At 37.7% G+C, this 21134-nt stretch overlaps 2 protein-coding genes and 1 long non-coding RNA gene across 3 annotated transcripts in view; 2 read left to right on the top strand and 1 right to left on the bottom strand.

Moving 5' to 3' along the window:
- Positions 1-751: 751 nt before the first annotated feature.
- Positions 752-1738, bottom strand: LOC145423022 (trace amine-associated receptor 1-like). The gene has a single exon (XM_080295103.1). It carries the CDS (start codon positions 1736-1738, stop codon positions 752-754), a length of 987 nt encoding a protein of 328 aa, XP_080151229.1.
- A 10339-nt stretch (positions 1739-12077) lies between these two features.
- On the top strand, positions 12078-14780 carry LOC145423083 (uncharacterized). Its single transcript, XR_013904197.1, has 4 exons — positions 12078-12743; positions 12824-13554; positions 14223-14378; positions 14475-14780. It is a non-coding gene; the product is annotated as an uncharacterized LOC145423083 (long non-coding RNA).
- Positions 14781-15561: 781 nt separating this feature from the next.
- Positions 15562-21134, top strand: part of LOC145423021 (uncharacterized) — a 29698-nt gene continuing 24125 nt past the window's right edge. The window contains exons 1-13 of the mRNA XM_080295102.1: positions 15562-15580; positions 15665-15820; positions 15934-16101; positions 16404-16433; positions 16964-17119; positions 17233-17400; positions 17703-17732; positions 18507-18662; positions 18775-18942; positions 19245-19274; positions 20050-20205; positions 20319-20486; positions 20789-20818. Coding sequence (XP_080151228.1) covers positions 15562-15580; positions 15665-15820; positions 15934-16101; positions 16404-16433; positions 16964-17119; positions 17233-17400; positions 17703-17732; positions 18507-18662; positions 18775-18942; positions 19245-19274; positions 20050-20205; positions 20319-20486; positions 20789-20818 — 1435 coding nt within the window. The remainder of the gene's footprint in view (positions 15581-15664; positions 15821-15933; positions 16102-16403; positions 16434-16963; positions 17120-17232; positions 17401-17702; positions 17733-18506; positions 18663-18774; positions 18943-19244; positions 19275-20049; positions 20206-20318; positions 20487-20788; positions 20819-21134) is intronic.

The following is a 21134-nucleotide window of genomic DNA, read 5'->3' as shown; positions in this document are numbered from 1 at the left end:
CTCTAACTAGAAATATATGTTAAAAAAACAAAAACGATTTTCAATTTTTTTGTAGTTTATTGCACTTTTTTGCAATTTATGTAATTACTATGCACCTAATGCAGACATATTATTAAAGTTTGGGCTATAATGGTTGTATTGATGTATAGCAACTTGAAATGCTCCCAAAAATGGCTCCACAGCATGTAAAAATATAATATAAGCTCTGGCGAACTTGGTTCTATGGTAGGTCTTAAAGGGTTAAACATATTCTTATTGTTAGTTTAAATTCAGAATTGGCAACTGAAACAAAGTATGTCACATACGAACATCAGGAAATAAAGACCTAATAGATATATTCTCAGTAAATGTCTGTGTTCAACCTGTGAGAGGTGACAGTCAGTGGGGGCTATGACAGTTGTGTACCGGGACCTGCACTTTGCTGGCGGTATAACAGCTTGAGCGCTATTTCAATAATTATTGAAATATTTATTTAATATAATTAATTTAAATTTAAATTAATTAATAAAATATTTATTAAGTCATTCATTTTGTCACTCCTGGCCCTCCATAACGATAAGCGATGACAATATTTGCAAAACTATTTGAACAATCAAACAATGTGTTTGTACATTTGTACAAAATGTATTTGCTATTCAGATTATTTCTTTCAGTCGCTATTGAGACATTATGTGTGTGATGCTTCAGGTAGGGTTCAGTGGCTGTTTTATGTTTGTTTTTACTGTAAGATTTGTGAAATGTGTATATTTTATCAAGTCATATTTGTGTTGGTAAAATCCCCTTGGAATATTTTCCCACAAATAATCATTCTGATGGCTGACCTGAACCAGCTATAAAAGAAAGCATAAATAAATGGATTTAGCATTGAATTTGCCAATGCAAGCCAGTTAAGAGTTTCAATTACAGGAACTGGTACAGAATCACTGGTAAATGGTGGGAATGTGATGCAAAGAAAACAAGGACTCCAGCAAAATATAAAAACTCCCAAAACAATAGCCAGAGTTTTGGTCGCCTTTCTCTCCTTGATACTGGCAGTTTGTCCACACTTTGTGTTCTGGATGCTTCTTGCTTGCCTCAAAGCAACAAAGAAAATCTTTAGGTAGATACAAAGCATTATGGTCACTGGCAGGTAAAATGATAACATGGGTCCAACAGTGCTTTCCATTAGAACGTCAATCAAACATGATTCCTCACATTTTTCATTATTAAATCCAGCAATGGTGACACTAATTCCAATTATCCCAGAAACCCCCCAGCTCATCAGGATCATGAACACAACAACACGATGGCTGATTTTAGTTTGATATGTCAGAGGCTGGCAAACAGCATGGTATCTGTCAATAGAAATACAGCAGAGGTTCAGGATGGAACATGTGCTCAGTGAAATATCAAAGGTCCCTCGCACTTTGCAAAACAAACCCTCATGATAAAGACATGAGCTGAGAGAGAATGCCATGCTGAGAGGAAATGCTATAATCCCAACGAGCAGGTCAGCCACAGCAAGAGAGAGGATGAGAGAATTAGTAGGAGTATGGAGCTGTTTGAAGTAAATCACAGAAATTATTACAAGGAGATTTCCACATATTGTTATAACAGACAATAATGCAAGGAATGCATACAAGAATACACACATAATGAAAGGGCTGTTTGTCAGCATGTATTTGGAGTCTTGTATTACATAACAGGGATGTAGATCATTTACAATGTTGGTCATGTTCATACTGACCTTTTGTTTCATAATTAAGCAGCTTAAACCAACAATATGATTTTTTCTGCTGCACTAACCTGGGACTTGACTTGATGTAGATTGTCCTTCAGTGCAGGTCAACTACTGATTGCTAAGAAGAGTGAGAGTCCAGACTGAGTTAAAAGAGGTTGTCAAAGAGGGAAACAGCATTGAGATTTGGTCAATTACACAAGCTCAAAGGATAACAAACAAAACTGGGAGCATCCAGAATACCCGAAGGACTCAATCAGGAGTCTCTTGTCAGAAAAGGTGACAAAAAATATATGAATGAAAAACAAGGTAACGTGTAAACAACGTACTGGAAGGATGAATCATAATTTATTCAAAAGCCATTCTCTCATGCAATTTTCTGGTAATTGTGGTGTTTTGGCATATTTTCTAAATATTAAAGCCATAACACAGGATTCACATTATTTTCATTTTCATCACAGAACTCACCAATAGATTCAAGCTTTGTAAATGGAAACAGGGCCATCTGCATAGAAACTGTTTATCACTGGATATAGAAAGATCCAGAGCATCATGCTGGTTTTGTAATGACTCTTCTTTGCCAGGGAAGTGAACTTACTCTACTACCTTATCCACCAATTGATCTGAAATTGGTGGATAAGGTAGTAGGGTAGATAATTGATGGATAATTCCTTCACTTTAAGGACTCAAAGGTTTTAAGTTTGATTTGTCACCTTCCTTACGTACTCTTTTGGTACAGGAAGTGCTGAATGAAAACAGACCAACCATCAACTAGGGTTAGGGTTAGGGCACAATTCAGTGTTGCTTAAAGAAATATCTAAATAACTGATCACTAATCAGTGCCAGTGTATTTAGATTTTAAAAATATTTAGATATAATATCAATTTTATATTAGTAAATATTTCAATTTAACATTCAGTCATAACACTTGAATTCAGATGTAAATGTTTGTAAAATTTCCTGTGGAAAAAGGGTGTGTTGAAAACATAATAATCAGAGCCCCATATCCTAAAGATTTTTTTAAACTGTAATTGCTAAAGTTAAGACATATATGGGATGGGTGGGGTTGAGTTGATAATAAATCAGTGCTATCCAGTGACCAATAATAAAAGTTGTCATGTTAAATATAACAAGAAACTAACATCTAACCAGATTATTATGTTTGCAAAGATGGGAATTTCTGCAGAGTAATACTTTATCAAAGGCTGTGTGAATGAGGAAATGAAACCAAGTCAGTCAGCTGGAACAGCTGTAGCAGGACAGGAGGAGTCAGAGAGAAACTCAGAGTTTGTTGAAGATAACTTGCCAGCATGCAGCTTCACTACTCAGGTGACTGTCTCAGAGATCTAGGTAACCCTCTTTGTCGAACAGAAAACCCAGTCGCCCCTATCTTTCACTAAGTCTCCTGTTTAAAAAAAATAATATTTTTATTAAATTGTTGGTAATCAGGCAACAAAGAAAATAATAAATTTAACAGTTACATATCAAAACCAGTCACACTTTTAAAGAGTCGATTGTGCCGTTCGAACTATAGAATTAGGGTAGAGTTAGGGTTACAATTGTCACCTATGATGGCTCAAACCCCAAAAGTTAAAAAAAAAAAAAAGTCTAAAATTAGATCAAAGTAAAATTCATTAACAAATAAGGAAATTTACTTTTTCATTTATTTCTTGAGGAAAATTACCCACTAGTGAGTGACAAAGGTTTGTAAATCTCTCTCTATATATATTTTAAAAAGTTCTCGCCACTCGCCATGCAGGTGGTCTTTATCCTTTAAGCCTGGATCTTCTACCAAAGGCTTGGGAGCTTGAGGGTCCTGCACAGGATCTTTGCTGTTCCTAGGACTGCGCTCTTTGGGACAGAGATCTTGGATGTTGTTCCTGCGATCTTTTGGAGCAACTCACCCAGCCATGGGTCACTGTCCCAAGTGCTCTGACTACCAGGGATCACTGTTGCCCCACTGTTGCCTTCACCCTCCACCACGTTGTTTCATCCTGGATAGTGGTTCTGACACTCACTAGTTCTCAGTCACCTTCCTTAGCATACAATCTCAGGGTACTGGATTTGGGGTAAAAACTTCCATGCACGGTAAAAAGCTTTCTTATTTTGATGATAGTGGCTTCTACCTCTTTCTTTGGTCATCTTATTATCTAAGCAGGGTATCTGATAACCGGCAGGACGTAGGTGTTAATTGTATTCTTTCCATTCAGCTGACTCCTCAGGACTTGCCGGACCCTCTGCAGGTATGTTGCAGCTTTCCTAGCAGCCTTTTCATGATTTGCCTTTGTGATTGGATTTGCCTTCCAATAGCACAATGCCCTTTGTTGTGACTACTTTTCCTCTCATTGATACCATACAATTACACTCCGATATCATTGCTATAAGTGCTCGTGGTTGTGTATCACTTGTTTGATATCACATTCACTCCTTAATGTCATGAGGTTAGCTTCTAGAATGAAAATTTTCATCAAACAAATTGAATGACAAATAATGATTAAAAAACAAAACAAAACTGCATGACATCTGAAGCAAATATCACAAATTTTAAAAAATGAAGCAAATATGTTTCTGGATCCAGGAGCTAAATGCATGCATATTATGAATTTAGTTCCTGACAGCCCTGTTTGGTTTTCTGTTTGTTTTTGGATGCCTCATTTCATGAGCTGTCTAAAAGAATAGTGTACTTTCTAAACATATGTTATCAGCCAATTTGTAAATAACAGATTAGATCGTGTTACAGTATTAGCTAAGGTGAGAGCACAGATTGAGCTCAGATAAAAGCACTATACAGGGAGTGCAGAATTATTAGGCAAGTTGTATTTTTGAGGAATAATTCTATTATTGAACAACAACCATGTTCTCAATGAACTCAAAAAACTCATTAATATCAAAGCTGAATGTTTTTGGAAGTAGTTTTTAGTTTGTTTTTAGTTTTAGCTATTTTAGGGGGATATCTGTGTCCGCAGGTGACTATTACTGTGCATAATTATTAGGCAACTTAACAAAAAACAAATATATACCCATTTCAATTATTTATTTTTAACAGTGAAACCAATATAACATCTCCACATTCACAAATATACATTTCTGACATTCAAAAACAAAACAAAAACAAATCAGCGACCAATATAGCCACCTTTCTTTGCAAGGGCACTCAAAAGCCTGCCATCCATGGATTCTGTCAGTGTTTTGATCTGTTCACCATCAACATTGCGTGCAGCAGCAACCACAGCCTCCCAGACACTGTTCAGAGAGGTGTACTGTTTTCCCTCCTTGTAAATCTCACATTTGATGATGGACCACAGGTTCTCAATGGGGTTCAGATCAGGTGAACAAGGTGGCCATGTCATTAGTTTTTCTTCTTTTATACCCTTTCTTGCCAGCCACGCTGTGGAGTACTTGGACTCGTGTGATGGAGCATTGTCCTGCATGAAAATCACGTTTTTCTTGAAGGATGCAGACTTCTTCCTGTACCACTGCTTGAAGAAGGTGTCTTCCAGAAACTGGCAGTAGGACTGGGAGTTGAGCTTGACTCCATCCTCAACCCAAAAAGGCCCCACAAGCTCATCTTTGATGATACCAGCCCAAACCAGTACTCCACCTCCACCTTGCTGGCGTCTGAGTCGGACTGGAGCTCTCTGCCCTTTACCAATCCAGCCATGGGCCCATCCATCTGGCCCATCAAGACTCACTCTCATTTCATCAGTCCATAAAACCTTGGTAGTAGGCTTCCGAGCCTATACAGCTTGGAGTAAGACAACATGCATGAAGAGGATGATGTGGACAAAATACTCATTTGCCTAATAATTCTGCACTCCCTGTAAAGTTAGCCTTGCAGATCTTTATTTATTTTAGCACCACTGGCAAGAGTTTCTAAATTAATCTTACTGACACCAACCATTAGTATGACACTGCAGGCGTGTTTTTGATTTTGATATTCTGTAACAGAGGTGCACAAAGCACTTTGTGAATAGACAAACAGACTGGCCACACAGTAAACACCTGTCAGCCAGTTTGAGATACTGAACAAGGACCATGAGGCACTGTCTGCCTTAACAAGGACAATCAACATAGTTTTTTACACATTCAACAAATGTATCAACCTACATTCGTCTCAGCGAAACCAGACAGACAGGTGTGTGACTCACACAAAGCAATGAAGGAAGTTTATTTTCTCATGTGGTGCTGTAGTCTGTATGTGAAGGTGTGCTCTTGTATTGTTCCAGGGATTTCTTGATCCATGTTTGAGGTACTGAGTCATAGGTTTTCTTGTAGTGAATCCAGACTACAGTTTGTCAGTTTGATCTATCTACTAGTAGCAGGTGTTCTGCCCCTCTGATGTTTCTGTCAATTCCTTTCTGTGCCCGTTTCATGTATTGAGCCATGTGCCTGTTATTCATAGTCACTATGTTGCTTGACAAGGGCTTCCATACTAAGGCAGGTTATTGGCCAGTAGATGGCTGGTAGTTGGATGGGACCAATGCCTTCTGGCGATCCTTGGGGACCAGGACTGTCCGGCATTTGGTTAGCCACTCTGGATGTGTCTTCTCCCTTACCAGCAGGTTCATTTGTGCCACCAGACACTGGTGCCTCTTTAGCTTGTAAGTGCGAATCATGTCAGGGAATGGTTCTGTCCAACTCTTCATACAATATTGGCGACTCTGTCTTGGATGTCTGCCACTGCGATGGTTATTGGATACTAGTCAGAGAGTTTGCTCTAGTCTGCTCTTAGATCTACTAGCCACTGAGCAGTGTCGCTATTAGTGGTGTGCGGATCGATGTTGAAATATCAATTCTTCCGATACCAGTAATTTATGTTCTAGAATCGATTCTCATATTAAAATATTGATATTTTAGTACTTTGGGAAAAATTTGTAGTTTTTTATTAACAGGAACACAGTGGAAAGAAACTGTATCATTCGGATCGTCTAAATTGGAAGGAACTACTTCCTGGCCAGGGGCCTTTCATAGTCATATGCAAAATATGGCTGTATAAATGTGTCGCAGCCCCTGGCCAGTGTTGCCAACTCCTCAGTAAGGAAAATCACTATTGGCTATCCTAAAAATCTCTAGAAGTCGCTATAGCATAATCGCCTAATTTGCATAATTGGTCATGCTAATGCAATTGTAACCCACGTTGTAGGAGAGAAAAAAAGAAGAGACATAAAGTGAGTAAAAAAACGTCCTAAATGCATTTAGAATTTATTTAGAACTACAAATTAAATTTCTTTTAGCGATTATTGTTTTTTTTAATGTCCCAATTCTAACCCTGCTCCTTTATCTGGGCTTGGACCGGCAAAAGTGACCCGAAATAGGCACTCTGGTGGAGTTACTTTGTGCGTGTGTGTGTGTGTGTGTGTGTGTGTGTGTGTGTGTATTAGAGATGGACCGATCCGATATTACGTATCGGTATCGGTCCGATACTGACCTAAATTACTGGATCGGATATCGGAGAAAAATAAAAAATGTAATCCGATCCATTAAATATCACGAAAGCACCTCACAAAACTTGCAACACACCATAACTCACCTCAGAACGTTAGCACGTCAGAGCAGTATGCATCACGTGATAGAGCGGCTGTGGCATGCGGGACCTGTCGGTGGTCTGGATAGCATTTGGAGCTTCGCTAGCAACCCGGCATTTCATCTCCGACAAAGTTATCCCGAGAGAGTGCGTGTGTGTGTTTAAGTAGTTTTAAACCTTGTGAGCCACAAAACAACATAACAGTAAAAGAAGAATTGATTGCGTTACAGTCATTGCGGGAGCAGATGTTTCACTCACGCACGATCATTTGCAGTTTGGACGCATAGGTGGGAACATTTCCTGCCCTGATAGCAGCTGGGGGAGGACTATCCTCTGCCCGTGAGCGCTTTGGCACGGGCGAGGTGCCCACGGCAGCACCCGCTGCTTGTTGAGAAGAGCAATACATACTTTCACGTCAAAAGTTGTCATAAATAAGTCTCCAATAACACCAGAAAAAGTCACCAGATTTGATTTGATTTTGTAATTTTGCAAACAGTTTTTAATCAGGTTCGTACAGTTTTTGGGTTCGGGGACCTTAGTTTTACTGCAACTTAGTATAGTATGGTACTGTAACATGTAGCTGACTTCACTAATGAACTGAATGAAACAAAACATGTAATAATCACAACCTACAGTTTTGAGATTTTCTTTTTTTTATTATTTTCTTGTAATATTACATTTTTGCTTCATTTCTATTTTTTCCCTAAAATTATTATAAATAACAGCACTAGTAATATACAACATGATTTAAAATAAATAGTTTAATATGTGATATCGCAAATGCAAACTCATGTGTTAATTATGTCTCAAAAGCCTTCAATTAAAGGTGTGATTATATAGTGTGAGTGTTGCTGGGCCCTGAGTTAATATGTTACCAAACAACAAAACACAAATATATTCTCCTTCCCCAGATCATCTGAGGTGTTCAACATGGGGCCTCACTCTTTTCCAGCAATAAGAAAACTAAAAAAACAAACCAATTAATGGCCATTTAATGATCTGAATAAAGTGAGATTATACCCACAGAGTCCAATTAACATGAAAAAAGGAAAACAGACAAGGGAATACATTCTGTGTATTTACAGGAACACATCAGAAGTTCACTTCATCCACTTTATGATGTTAGTTACACAGATATCTAAACAAATAACTATCAGATGAGTACCACAACTTTGGAACTTTTATAGCACTGGTAATATGTATAATAATACATAATACATAATAATTCACATAAACTTACCACAAAACATAAACCATGTTTGGCTCATTGTTTCTTTTCTGCAACAATGGTTCTTGGCAATAAATTTCATACAACTGGAAAGCCCATTTATTTGCTTTTTACCAATGAACAATAAAATATGAAATTTTTCATCAAACAAATTGAATGACAAATAATGATTAAAAAAAAAACCTGCATGACATCCTAAGAAAATATCACAAACTAATAAAATAAAGCAGATATGTTTCTGGATCCAGGAGCTAAATTCATGCATATTATGAGAGAAATTTTCAGCTTTGGCACCCCTGTTTGGTTTTCTGTTTGTAAACACCAGTCAGCCAATTTGAGGTACTGAACGAAGACCATGAAGCACTGTCTGCCTCAACAAGGACAATCATCAACACATTGAAGTTTATCAAGTGTATGATCTACATTTCTCTCAAAGAAACCAGACAGACAGGTTTGTGACTCAGAAAAAGCAATCAAGGAAGTTGGTTTCTCATTTGATGCTGTAGTCTGTATGTGAAGGTGTGCTGCAAAATGATTATGCTCTCCTGACAAGTCTTTACAGACGGCAACAACGGCAAAAGGTAATCAACTTAATGTAGAATTTCCATTACTCAGTGTCTTTTATATTGTATTATTATTCCTCATATCTTCAGACCAATTTTAAAAAAGTATCCTAGAATGTTTACCGACATATCTAATATCTAGCTATTTTGCATTTACTGCTATTCAATAAGCAGTATTGAATAGCATACTGCTATTCAATACTGCTAAAAACAAACAAATAATTAACTTTGCAAGCAAACAGCAATAAATTAAATATTTTGAATGTTTGCTATCTGTTATCGTATGACAGCTGAGACAAGCTTACAACTCCTGCTACCCCGAATAGGGTATGTTGAGGAAGACGGATGGATTAATGGATGGATGACTGGAGATAATACACTTTTCAATTCAGGAACAAACATCAATAACATCAATAACAGATCTGAGACAGTCTCAGAGGTACACATGCGCATTAACTTATTAGTTTCCTTTTAAAATAAATTATAAGACAAAAATCTTATTAGTAAGGTTGAACTCTTGGGGTATAATGCTGCTAAGAACTGTGAAACATTTATCGAGTTCATGATCCAGAACAACTAATAAACATGGGCACATTTCAGCAAACCAAACGCCATCTTCACCTAAACTTAGACTAATCTCATTGTTACGTTTTTATGTCTGTGTCATTTCTCTAACTTAACGAAATTCTACTCACACTGTGCTGCTAAAGTCAAAAGTGAGTGTTTAAATTCTTTACCACTGCTGTACATATAAACTTTATTTTAATGCACTTAGTATGTATTGCACAACACAGTGTCTTTGTTTCAAAGTCTGACATAATTAGGGATGGGTATCGAAACCCGGTTCTTGTTGAGAACTGGTTCCCACTGTTTCAATTCCTTGAAATTGTTTGCCATTTTTGCAAATGATTCCCTTATCGATTCCAGTTACCGCGAATGATGTCACCACGTTGCGGAGCATCATTTACCTGTCAGGAAACACGGCGCCTAAGCAGCTCAAACGCTCAAATGTTTTGTTATACTTTATGAGAACAGGGCAACTTGCAATACTTGCAAAGTAGATATTTCATTTAAGGGAGGAAACACTATGAATATGCAAAAGCATTTGCTCGCGATGACCTTAAATGAATGTCATGTTTTTAACCCTTTCAGGCTCAAATTAAGTTTTTTGTTGCTAATGCACAACCAAGTCCTGCAGTGGTACTTCTGAGTAAAACAAACTCATAAAATATGTATGTGGGGTAATCAGATTGTTAGTTTTTAACTGTTGCAAATCGGCAACGCCTGCCTCGAGACGGTTAATTCCGCCCCGGACTCGTGAATCACAACCCAGCAGCAGCGGTGACGTTGCACGTCCTCTCCCGTTAATGCAGCAGGTAAATAATCAACTAACAGTGCATATTATGTTAGCGCGATCTGCCTTATTACAAAACCTGCCATTACTGTGTGTTGCATTTAGGTGACCATGATGAGAGAGAGCCTCTCTCATCATGGTCAGAGTCTGGCTGGCTCAGATGCTGGCAGTTCTCGCTGCAGTCTACGGGTAGTGTCTCCTTTCAGGCCAGGATAGACGAATGTCACCGAGCAGTGACTAAGTTTGAGGTAAAAGGCTTGCACTGTTAGGAGTTGGGTTCTGGTTATGTGGTGTTTTTGTCTGTATGTGTTTTTTGGTGCCTCCCTTTTTGTATAGGTAGGCGGGGCAGTGAGTCACTGAACCTGGCACACCTGTTAATCATCAGATGCAGTAGCGGTTTTTGATACGGGCAACACAGGCGGTTGCCTCCCAGTCAACACACATATGTGGGGCCTAAATAGGGAGCAGCAGGGCTAATATTTGGGGCCCACTTGGGAAACCCAACTAGGGTCCAGCTAATTTTGTCCTCAGTTTCCATGGTGGCCCCAAATGTGTTTTCCTAGATGGGTTTATGCTGGGTCCGAGATAAGCCCCAAATCAGGCCCAGCCAACAAATGAGTATGGGGCCCAGATGGGTAGAAGCGGGTCTGATGGTTGGGGCCCACTTGGGCTACCCACCTGGCACCCAGCTACTTTTGTCCTCAGTTTCCATGATGTCCCCAAATGTGTTTTCCCAGATGGGTTAATGATGGGTCCCAAATCAGCCCAAGACAACAAATGAGTATGGGGCCCAGATGGATAGAAGCAGGTCTGATACTTGGGGCCCACTTGGGTTACCAACCTGGGACACAGCTATTTTTGTCTTCAGTTTCCATGGTGGCCCCAAGTGTGTTTGTCCAGATGGATAATGAAAGTAAGCTATAATTTAAATCACCTGTACAACAAAGCCAGTTTATCTTTTTTCCCCCTACAGTTTATAGGAAAAACAAATGCAGCAAACCACAGCTTCTCACTCATTCACCAATCCATTGGTCCTGAAAGAAATAAAATAAAATAAAAAATTAGTGCATTTTTACAAACAAAATCAGATTTGCGATAGTACTGGAGTTGTTTTGGAGGTTGTGCTGTTCAAGTTGTTTGACCTCCTACATTGAACTCTTTGAAGACCATGAGTATTCATGGAAACAGAAAAGCTATTTACAAAAGAATTTACCAAGTAGGCACTCAAAAATACATACATGAGGTGATCAGGGGAAGTGGAGACACATGAGGACACAGCTGACTAGAATGAAACATAATGACATTAAAGGGGAGAGTAAGACTAAACACGTAGTACAAAGAAACACAAGACCTTTCAAAGTAAAATAGGAGCCATGGGGACACGAGCCAACAGGGAATACTTAACACAGGGATGACTACATAAATGGATCTACTAAAATGGCCTGTATTTATATAGCGCTTTACTAGTCCCTAAGGACCCCAAAGCTCTTTACATATCCAGTCATCCACCCATTCACACACACATTCACACACTGGTGATGGCAAGCTACATTGTAGCCACAGCCACCCTGGGGCGCACTGACAGAGGCGAGGCTGCCGGACACTGGCGCCACCGGGCCCTCTGACCACCACCAGTAGGCAACGGGTGAAGTGTCTTGCCCAAGGACACAACGACCGAGACTGTCCAAGCCGGGGCTGGAACCGGCAACCTTCCGATTACAAGGCGAACTCCCAACTCTTAAGCCACGATCGCCCGTACTAAACAAGGACTAAAGAAACCTAGAAGCTAATACCAAAGAAAGAAACAATGAATATCAAAATACAAGGAAAACTCAGAACGCTGGGTCACACGACCCAATACCGTGACACAACTGTGATAAGAAAATTAAAACATCAGTTACTATTTTCTTATCTAAGAACAGGAAAGATTATTGGCACTCGAAAATTCTCATACTGTATATAGACCATCAGTTTGTTTTTTTTTTGTTTTTTTGCTTAGTATTACAAGTTGTTGACTTTGACAATGTTTGAAGTTAAACATTTTTAAAACTCTTTTTGCATGCTAACAAATAAACATTGACAGGCTGGTATGATCCAAATACATTTAAACAAGTTGAGCAGCACATTATCTGGAAGGCAGAAAACCTTTTGCCTTCCTGTTGGCTCCCATTTACAGAAGGAATGCCAGCAGCATGACACCGTGAATAATGACTGATTTTATTAAAAGGACTTGTGTTCTTTTCTCTTTAGTTAGGATGACATTACGAAAGGTCTCGTTATGCATCGTTATTCTCCTAGTCATATGGAACTGTCTTAAGTATGAGAGACACAGAGAGTTTCTAAACGGCTTCTTTGAGGTAAGAATAAAAATGAATGAATGTATAATGATGAAAAAATACAGTGAAACAAATCATTTTCCTCCTGGATTTTCTTCCAGGAGTTAATGAGTGCAGAAGAATCCAGCATTCATCTAAGACAAAAAAGAGAAAGTGAGTAAAATTTTAGCAGTGTTACTACAACGTAACACATGTTTGTTGACTAATAATATAATTATATAATAATTGTATTTATTAAAAAAAAACATGCTTTGCAAAGTGCTTTGAAAAACTAGACGAGGGAGGATATTCATTGAACAAGCAGAACTGAATAGCAATAACAGTATCTGACCAAGTCCAGATTATCAGTGTTATCATTGCTTTATGGTTTGTTTGGGTTTTTCTTTTTTTTTCTTTTTTTTTTACCTTTAGCTTCATCAAATTCCACTGAGTATGAGTTCCAAGCTGTTATAAGCGTCTCAAATCTGGAACAATTCCAGTCGATACTGAACACTCTCAGTTTTCCTTTATTGATCAACGCCACTGGTGAGATTACAAGCATTAATACAACAACAGGTAAAACATCCATTTATGTTGCATCTCCATTGCTTGCCAATCTTATTCACTCAAAGTGTCACATTGAACCATTATGTTGTGTTCTTCTCAGTGTGTTCACCAAACATAACTGCAAACATAACTGGATACCAGTGCACATGTGAGGAGAGCTTTGCTTGGTCATATAACAAATGCATTGACTATGAGGCCTGTGATGCCATCGTTGGTGATACGTGTGGATGCATTAATGGACTTCCAGCAGATGGGCAATATTGCCAGTTAAAAACCAGCAACCCAGGTAGGACTAGGCAAACATGTATCACATGTGATAGGTAAGTAAGTATGTAATGTAAATGTAAGTACATTTATCCAGCATATGTAGTTAGACTGAGGTTTCTACGTCTGTGTTCTGTGAAAGGATTTAATAATGTAATTTTTTTTAAAGTGTAAAGGATGTTGATTTGAATTCTATCCTAAAGCCATAACTTTGTATAAAAATGGTAAATGGCCTATATTTATATAGCGCTTTACTAGTCCCTAAGGACCCCAAAGCGCTTTACATTTCCAGTCATCCACCCATTCACACACACACATTCACACACTGGTGATGGCAAGCTACATTGTAGCCACAGCCACCCTGGGGCGCACTGACAGAGGCGAGGCTGCCGGACACTGGCGCCACCGGGCCCTCTGACCATTTGTATGAAATTTGTTTCAAAGGTTCAGTTGCTGTAGTCGCAATTTTCTTGTTTACGAGAGATATTTAAAATTTATGAAATGTTTGAGAAATGTTTTCTCAGTGTCAACACTAGCTACACCAACAGCTATATCACTAAATGATATATCACATGTAATTTAATATACATGTGATATATGTATTTCACATGTATATTATATATATAAAGTTGCAACAGAAGTAGAAACATCTTAAATAAATGGGGTGCTTGTTTTTTGTCTCCTCTACAGTGCCAGTGGAGTATGATATAGACTTTAACTTGCTCTTGCCAGTATCCAGCCTGCCCCCAAATTTCATTGATCTGTTCAGAAACTATGTGGGAAATTTGTCATTCCCCAAAACCATCACTCAGTCTTTAATAATTGAAGACTTGAACTTCACCACATGTAAGAATTTTGTACTCGGACAGATTTAAATGTGTTCATACTCTGGTGCATGGTTTATGAGGTGTGTTTTGTCATTGTTTTGAATGACTTTAACAGGGTGCTATCCAAACTCCACCGGAGGAATGCAGTGTCAGTGTGAGGACCACTTTGGTTGGTCATGTGAAAAGTGTGGCCTATACGGTGCATGCAGTAATGTCACCTCACAAGCCTGTGGATGCATCAAAGGGCTTCCTCCTGATGGAGAGTTCTGTGAACCAAACGCAAGTAAGAAACTTGCAGCTGAAGAAATAGAAGCATTTTAGAAGCATATTAAAGAAACATTAACAGATCTAACATTGCGTTCAAAATCCTTACTGACATTGCTATGACATAACCAAAAGTTATGGACTTCCTCTGAGTGGGGAGTTCTGGCAACCAATCACAAGTAAGAACTGCAATTGTCTAGCTGTTGGATGAACAGACTACTTCCTTTATCAAATAGATGAATGAACTTTTCAACTGTCTAATTACCTAACATTGTGTTATGAGAGTGATTAGACATTAGATATGAATTGCTCTGTGGAAACACACTGCAATTAATTCTATACTCACTGTATTAAAGAAACATTAACACACCTAACACTGCATTCATTATCCTTGCTGACATTTCTATGACATAACCAAAGTCATGGCGTTTAGTTTCTGGCTTGAAATTTAAATAATTAAACATGTAATGTTTTTCCACAGGCGTCGCTCCTTGCCCAACACCACCTCCTGGTATGACAAACATCTTTGTTATTCATTTGTGGAAGCACAGTTCAATTCATTCTATACACACTGTATTAAATTATCTGATTGTTTGTGTTCAAAGACACAAATGATCTTGTTATGTTTAATTTGTATTTTGGGTGTGTTATCAAATATCAATATGTAAGAAATTATTTTTACAATGGAAAGTGTATACAATATGTTATTTAGAGAGAAAAACGTGGAGGCCATCAATTTGGCAACAAAGAAAACACTTTCAAAAGATATGGCTACTGTTGTGCTTTAGCTCAGCCGCTGCTAATTTTCTAAAACTTACCAAGTAGCTTTTTAGGCATTGACCTAAACCCATGTGTTGGTAATGGATAAACCTGGACAAGTAACATACTTTAATAAGTAATGCATTCTTAAATGATAAAGGTATTTGAAAATCTGTAACATGCATGAGTCGAACTTGGGTCAGTTTTACATTTTCACGTAAATATAGTTTCCCATCATTGCAACAGTTGTATGTGATGGATTTCCTCTTTTCTCCTTCACAGCACCAGTGGACTTTGATATAGACCTTGAACTGCACATCCCAGCATCTAGTGTGCCCCAGAATTTCAGTGTTGTGCTCAGAAATATTCTGAGAAATTTCTCCTTCCCCAAAATCATCACTGGGTCTTTAACACTGAAAGACTTGAACTTCACCACATGTAAGGACCTGATCTTATTTGACTTCCAACACTCCAACACATTTAATGCTGTTCATATGGTGCTGTATGACTTGTGAACTGTGTTTTGTTATTCTTTTAAATGTCTTGAAAAGGGTGCTATCCAAACTCCACTGGAGGACTCCAGTGTCAGTGTGAAGACCAGTTTGCTTGGTCATGTGGCAAGTGTGATGAGTACAGCACATGCAGTAATGTCACCTCACAAACCTGTAATTGCATAAAGGGATTTCCTCTGAGTGGGGAGTTCTGTCAACCAATCACAAGTAAGAACTGATATCATCTTGCTGTTGGATGAACAGACTACTGCCTTTATCAAATAAATGAATGAACTTTTCAACTGTCTAATTACCTAACATTGTGTTATGAGAGTGATTAGACATTAGATATGAATTGCTCTGTGGAAACACACTGCAATTAATTCTATACTCACTGTATTAAAGAAACATTAACACACCTAACACTGCATTCATTATCCTTACTGACATTTCTATGACATAACCAAAGTCATGGTGTTTAGTTTCTGGCTTGAAATTTAAATAGTTAAACATGTAATGTTTTTCCACAGGTGTCGCTCCTTGCCCAACACCACCTCCTGGTATGACAAACATCTTTGTTATTCATTTGTGGAAGCACAGTTCAATTCATTCTATACACACTGTATTAAATTATCTGATTGTTTGTGTTCAAAGACACAAATGATCTTGTTATGTTTCATTTGTATTTTGGGTGTGTTATCAAATATCAATATGTAAGAAATTATTTTTACAATGGAAAGTGTATACAATATGTTATTTAGAGAGAAAAACGTGGAGGCCATCAATTTGGCAACAAAGAAAACACTTTCAAAAGATATGGCTACTGTTGTGCTTTAGCTCAGCCGCTGCTAATTTTCTAAAACTTACCAAGTAGCTTTTTAGGCATTGACCTAAACCCATGTGTTGGTAATGGATAAACCTGGACAAGTAACATACTTTAATAAGTAATGCATTCTTAAATGATAAAGGTATTTGAAAATCTGTAACATGCATGAGTCGAACTTGGGTCAGTTTTACATTTTCACGTAAATATAGTTTCCCATCATTGCAACAGTTGTATGTGATGGATTTCCTCTTTTCTCCTTCACAGCACCAGTGGACTTTGATATAGACCTTGAACTGCACATCCCAGCATCTAGTGTGCCCCAGAATTTCAGTGTTGTGCTCAGAAATATTCTGAGAAATTTCTCCTTCCCCAAAATCATCACTGGGTCTTTAACACTGAAAGACTTGAACTTCACCACATGTAAGGACCTGATCTTATTTGACTTCCAACACTCCAACACATTTAATGCTGTTCATATGGTGCTGTATGACTTGTGAACTGTGTTTTGTTATTCTTTTAAATGTCTTGAAAAGGGTGCTATCCAAACTCCACTGGAGGACTCCAGTGTCAGTGTGAAGACCAGTTTGCTTGGTCATGTGGCAAGTGTGATGAGTACAGCACATGCAGTAATGTCACCTCACAAACCTGTAATTGCATAAAGGGATTTCCTCTGAGTGGGGAGTTCTGTCAACCAATCACAAGTAAGAACTGATATCATCTAGCTGTTGGATGAACAGACTACTGCCTTTATCAAATAAATGAATGAACTTTTCAACTGTCTGATTACCTAACATTGTGTTATGAGAGTGATTAGACATTAGATATGAATTGCTCTGTGGAAACACACTGCAATTAATTCTATACTCACTGTATTAAAGAAACATTAACACATCTAACACTGCATTCATTATCCTTGCTGACATTTCTATGACATAACCAAAGTCATGGTGTTTAGTTTCTGGCTTGAAATTGAAGTAATTAAACATATAATGTTTTTCCACAGGCGTCGCTCCTTGCCCAACACCACCTCCTGGTATGACAAACATCTTTGTTATTCATTTGTGGAAGCACAGTTCAATTCATTCTATACACACTGTATTAAAGAAACATTGACAGATCTAACACTGCGTTCATTATTTGCAAATTCTTTAAATGTGACACACATTTATACATTCTTATTCTTTAAAAGAATACTGTACAGGATGTTCTAAATATCACCTCTATTGTTTCTTTGTATGCCTGAGATATAGTGTAAACTCTTAAAACATAAAAAATTGTATTTGAAGAAACACCAGACGAACTGAGCATCCCAGTCTCATGGCAGTTTGTGAAGTCATCACTACAGAATTATCTGATTGTTTCTGTTCAAAGACACAAATGATCTTGTTATGTTTCATTTGTATTTTGGGTGTGTTATTAATTATCAATATGTAAGAAATTATTTTTACAATGGAAAGTGTATACAATATTTTATTTAGAGAGAAAAACATGGAGGCCATCAATTTGGCAACAAAGAAAACACTTTCAAAAGATATGGCTACTGTTGTGCTTTAGCTCAGCCGCTGCTAATTTTCTAAAACTTACCAAGTAGCTTTTTAGGCATTGACCTAAACCCATGTGTTGGTAATGGATAAACCTGGACAAGTAACATACTTTAATAAGTAATGCATTCTTAAATGATAAAGGTATTTGAAAATCTGTAACATGCATGAGTCGAACTTGGGTCAGTTTTACATTTTCACGTAAATATAGTTTCCCATCATTGCAACAGTTGTATGTGATGGATTTCCTCTTTTCTCCTTCACAGCACCAGTGGACTTTGATATAGACCTTGAACTGCACATCCCAGCATCTAGTGTGCCCCAGAATTTCAGTGTTGTGCTCAGAAATATTCTGAGAAATTTCTCCTTCCCCAAAATCATCACTGGGTCTTTAACACTGAAAGACTTGAACTTCACCACATGTAAGGACCTGATCTTATTTGACTTTTGCACTCCAACACATTTAATGCTGTTCATATGGTGCTGTATGACTTGTGAACTGTGTTTTGTTATTCTTTTAAATGTCTTGAAAAGGGTGCTATCCAAACTCCACTGGAGGACTCCAGTGTCAGTGTGAAGACCAGTTTGCTTGGTCATGTGGCAAGTGTGATGAGTACAGCACATGCAGTAATGTCACCTCACAAACCTGTAATTGCATAAAGGGATTTCCTCTGAGTGGGGAGTTCTGTCAACCAATCACAAGTAAGAACTGATATCATCTAGCTGTTGGATGAACAGACTACTGCCTTTATCAAATAAATGAATGAACTTTTCAACTGTCTGATTACCTAACATTGTGTTATGAGAGTGATTAGACATTAGATATGAATTGCTCTGTGGAAACACACTGCAATTAATTCTATACTCACTGTATTAAAGAAACATTAACACATCTAACACTGCATTCATTATCCTTGCTGACATTTCTATGACATAACCAAAGTCATGGTGTTTAGTTTCTGGCTTGAAATTGAAGTAATTAAACATATAATGTTTTTCCACAGGCGTCGCTCCTTGCCCAACACCACCTCCTGGTATGACAAACATCTTTGTTATTCATTTGTGGAAGCACAGTTCAATTCATTCTATACACACTGTATTAAAGAAACATTGACAGATCTAACACTGCGTTCATTATTTGCAAATTCTTTAAATGTGACACACATTTATACATTCTTATTCTTTAAAAGAATACTGTACAGGATGTTCTAAATATCACCTCTATTGTTTCTTTGTATGCCTGAGATATAGTGTAAACTCTTAAAACATAAAAAATTGTATTTGAAGAAACACCAGACGAACTGAGCATCCCAGTCTCATGGCAGTTTGTGAAGTCATCACTACAGAATTATCTGATTGTTTCTGTTCAAAGACACAAATGATCTTGTTATGTTTCATTTGTATTTTGGGTGTGTTATTAATTATCAATATGTAAGAAATTATTTTTACAATGGAAAGTGTATACAATATTTTATTTAGAGAGAAAAACATGGAGGCCATCAATTTGGCAACAAAGAAAACACTTTCAAAAGATATGGCTACTGTTGTGCTTTAGCTCAGCCGCTGCTAATTTTCTAAAACTTACCAAGTAGCTTTTTAGGCATTGACCTAAACCCATGTGTTGGTAATGGATAAACCTGGACAAGTAACATACTTTAATAAGTAATGCATTCTTAAATGATAAAGGTATTTGAAAATCTGTAACATGCATGAGTCGAACTTGGGTCAGTTTTACATTTTCACGTAAATATAGTTTCCCATCATTGCAACAGTTGTATGTGATGGATTTTCCCCTTTTCTCCTTCACAGCACCAGTGGACTTTGATATAGACCTTGAACTGCACATCCCAGCATCTAGTGTGCCCCAGAATTTCAGTGTTGTGCTCAGAAATATTCTGAGAAATTTCTCCTTCCCCAAAATCATCACTGGGTCTTTAACACTGAAAGACTTGAACTTCACCACATGTAAGGACCTGATCTTATTTGACTTCCAACACTCCAACACATTTAATGCTGTTCATATGGTGCTGTATGACTTGTGAACTGTGTTTTGTTATTCTTTTAAATGTCTTGAAAAGGGTGCTATCCAAACTCCACTGGAGGACTCCAGTGTCAGTGTGAAGACCAGTTTGCTTGGTCATGTGGCAAGTGTGATGAGTACAGCACATGCAGTAATGTCACCTCACAAACCTGTAATTGCATAAAGGGATTTCCTCTGAGTGGGGAGTTCTGTCAACCAATCACAAGTAAGAACTGATATCATCTTGCTGTTGGATGAACAGACTACTGCCTTTATCAAATAAATGAATGAACTTTTCAACTGTCTAATTACCTAACATTGTGTTATGAGAGTGATTAGACATTAGATATGAATTGCTCTGTGGAAACACACTGCAATTAATTCTATACTCACTGTATTAAAGAAACATTAACACACCTAACACTGCATTCATTATCCTTGCTGACATTTCTATGACATAACCAAAGTCATGGTGTTTAGTTTCTGGCTTGAAATTTAAATAGTTAAACATGTAATGTTTTTCCACAGGTGTCGCTCCTTGCCCAACACCACCTCCTGGTATGACAAACATCTTTGTTATTCATTTGTGGAAGCACAGTTCAATTCATTCTATACACACTGTATTAAATTATCTGATTGTTTGTGTTCAAAGACACAAATGATCTTGTTATGTTTCATTTGTATTTTGGGTGTGTTATCAAATATCAATATGTAAGAAATTATTTTTACAATGGAAAGTGTATACAATATGTTATTTAGAGAGAAAAACGTGGAGGCCATCAATTTGGCAACAAAGAAAACACTTTCAAAAGATATGGCTACTGTTGTGCTTTAGCTCAGCCGCTGCTAATTTTCTAAAACTTACCAAGTAGCT

This window comes from Astatotilapia calliptera, chromosome 20 (genome assembly GCF_964374335.1).
Source record: "Astatotilapia calliptera chromosome 20, fAstCal68.1, whole genome shotgun sequence".
Lineage (NCBI taxonomy): Eukaryota > Metazoa > Chordata > Actinopteri > Cichliformes > Cichlidae > Astatotilapia > Astatotilapia calliptera.
This window is presented reverse-complemented; position numbering and strand designations above follow the sequence as displayed.

What these genes read in the sequence shown, in the direction of transcription:
- LOC145423022 (XM_080295103.1), bottom strand. Translation starts at nt 1,738, where the DNA reads ATGAAACAAAAGGTCAGTATGAACATGACCAACATTGTAAATGATCTA.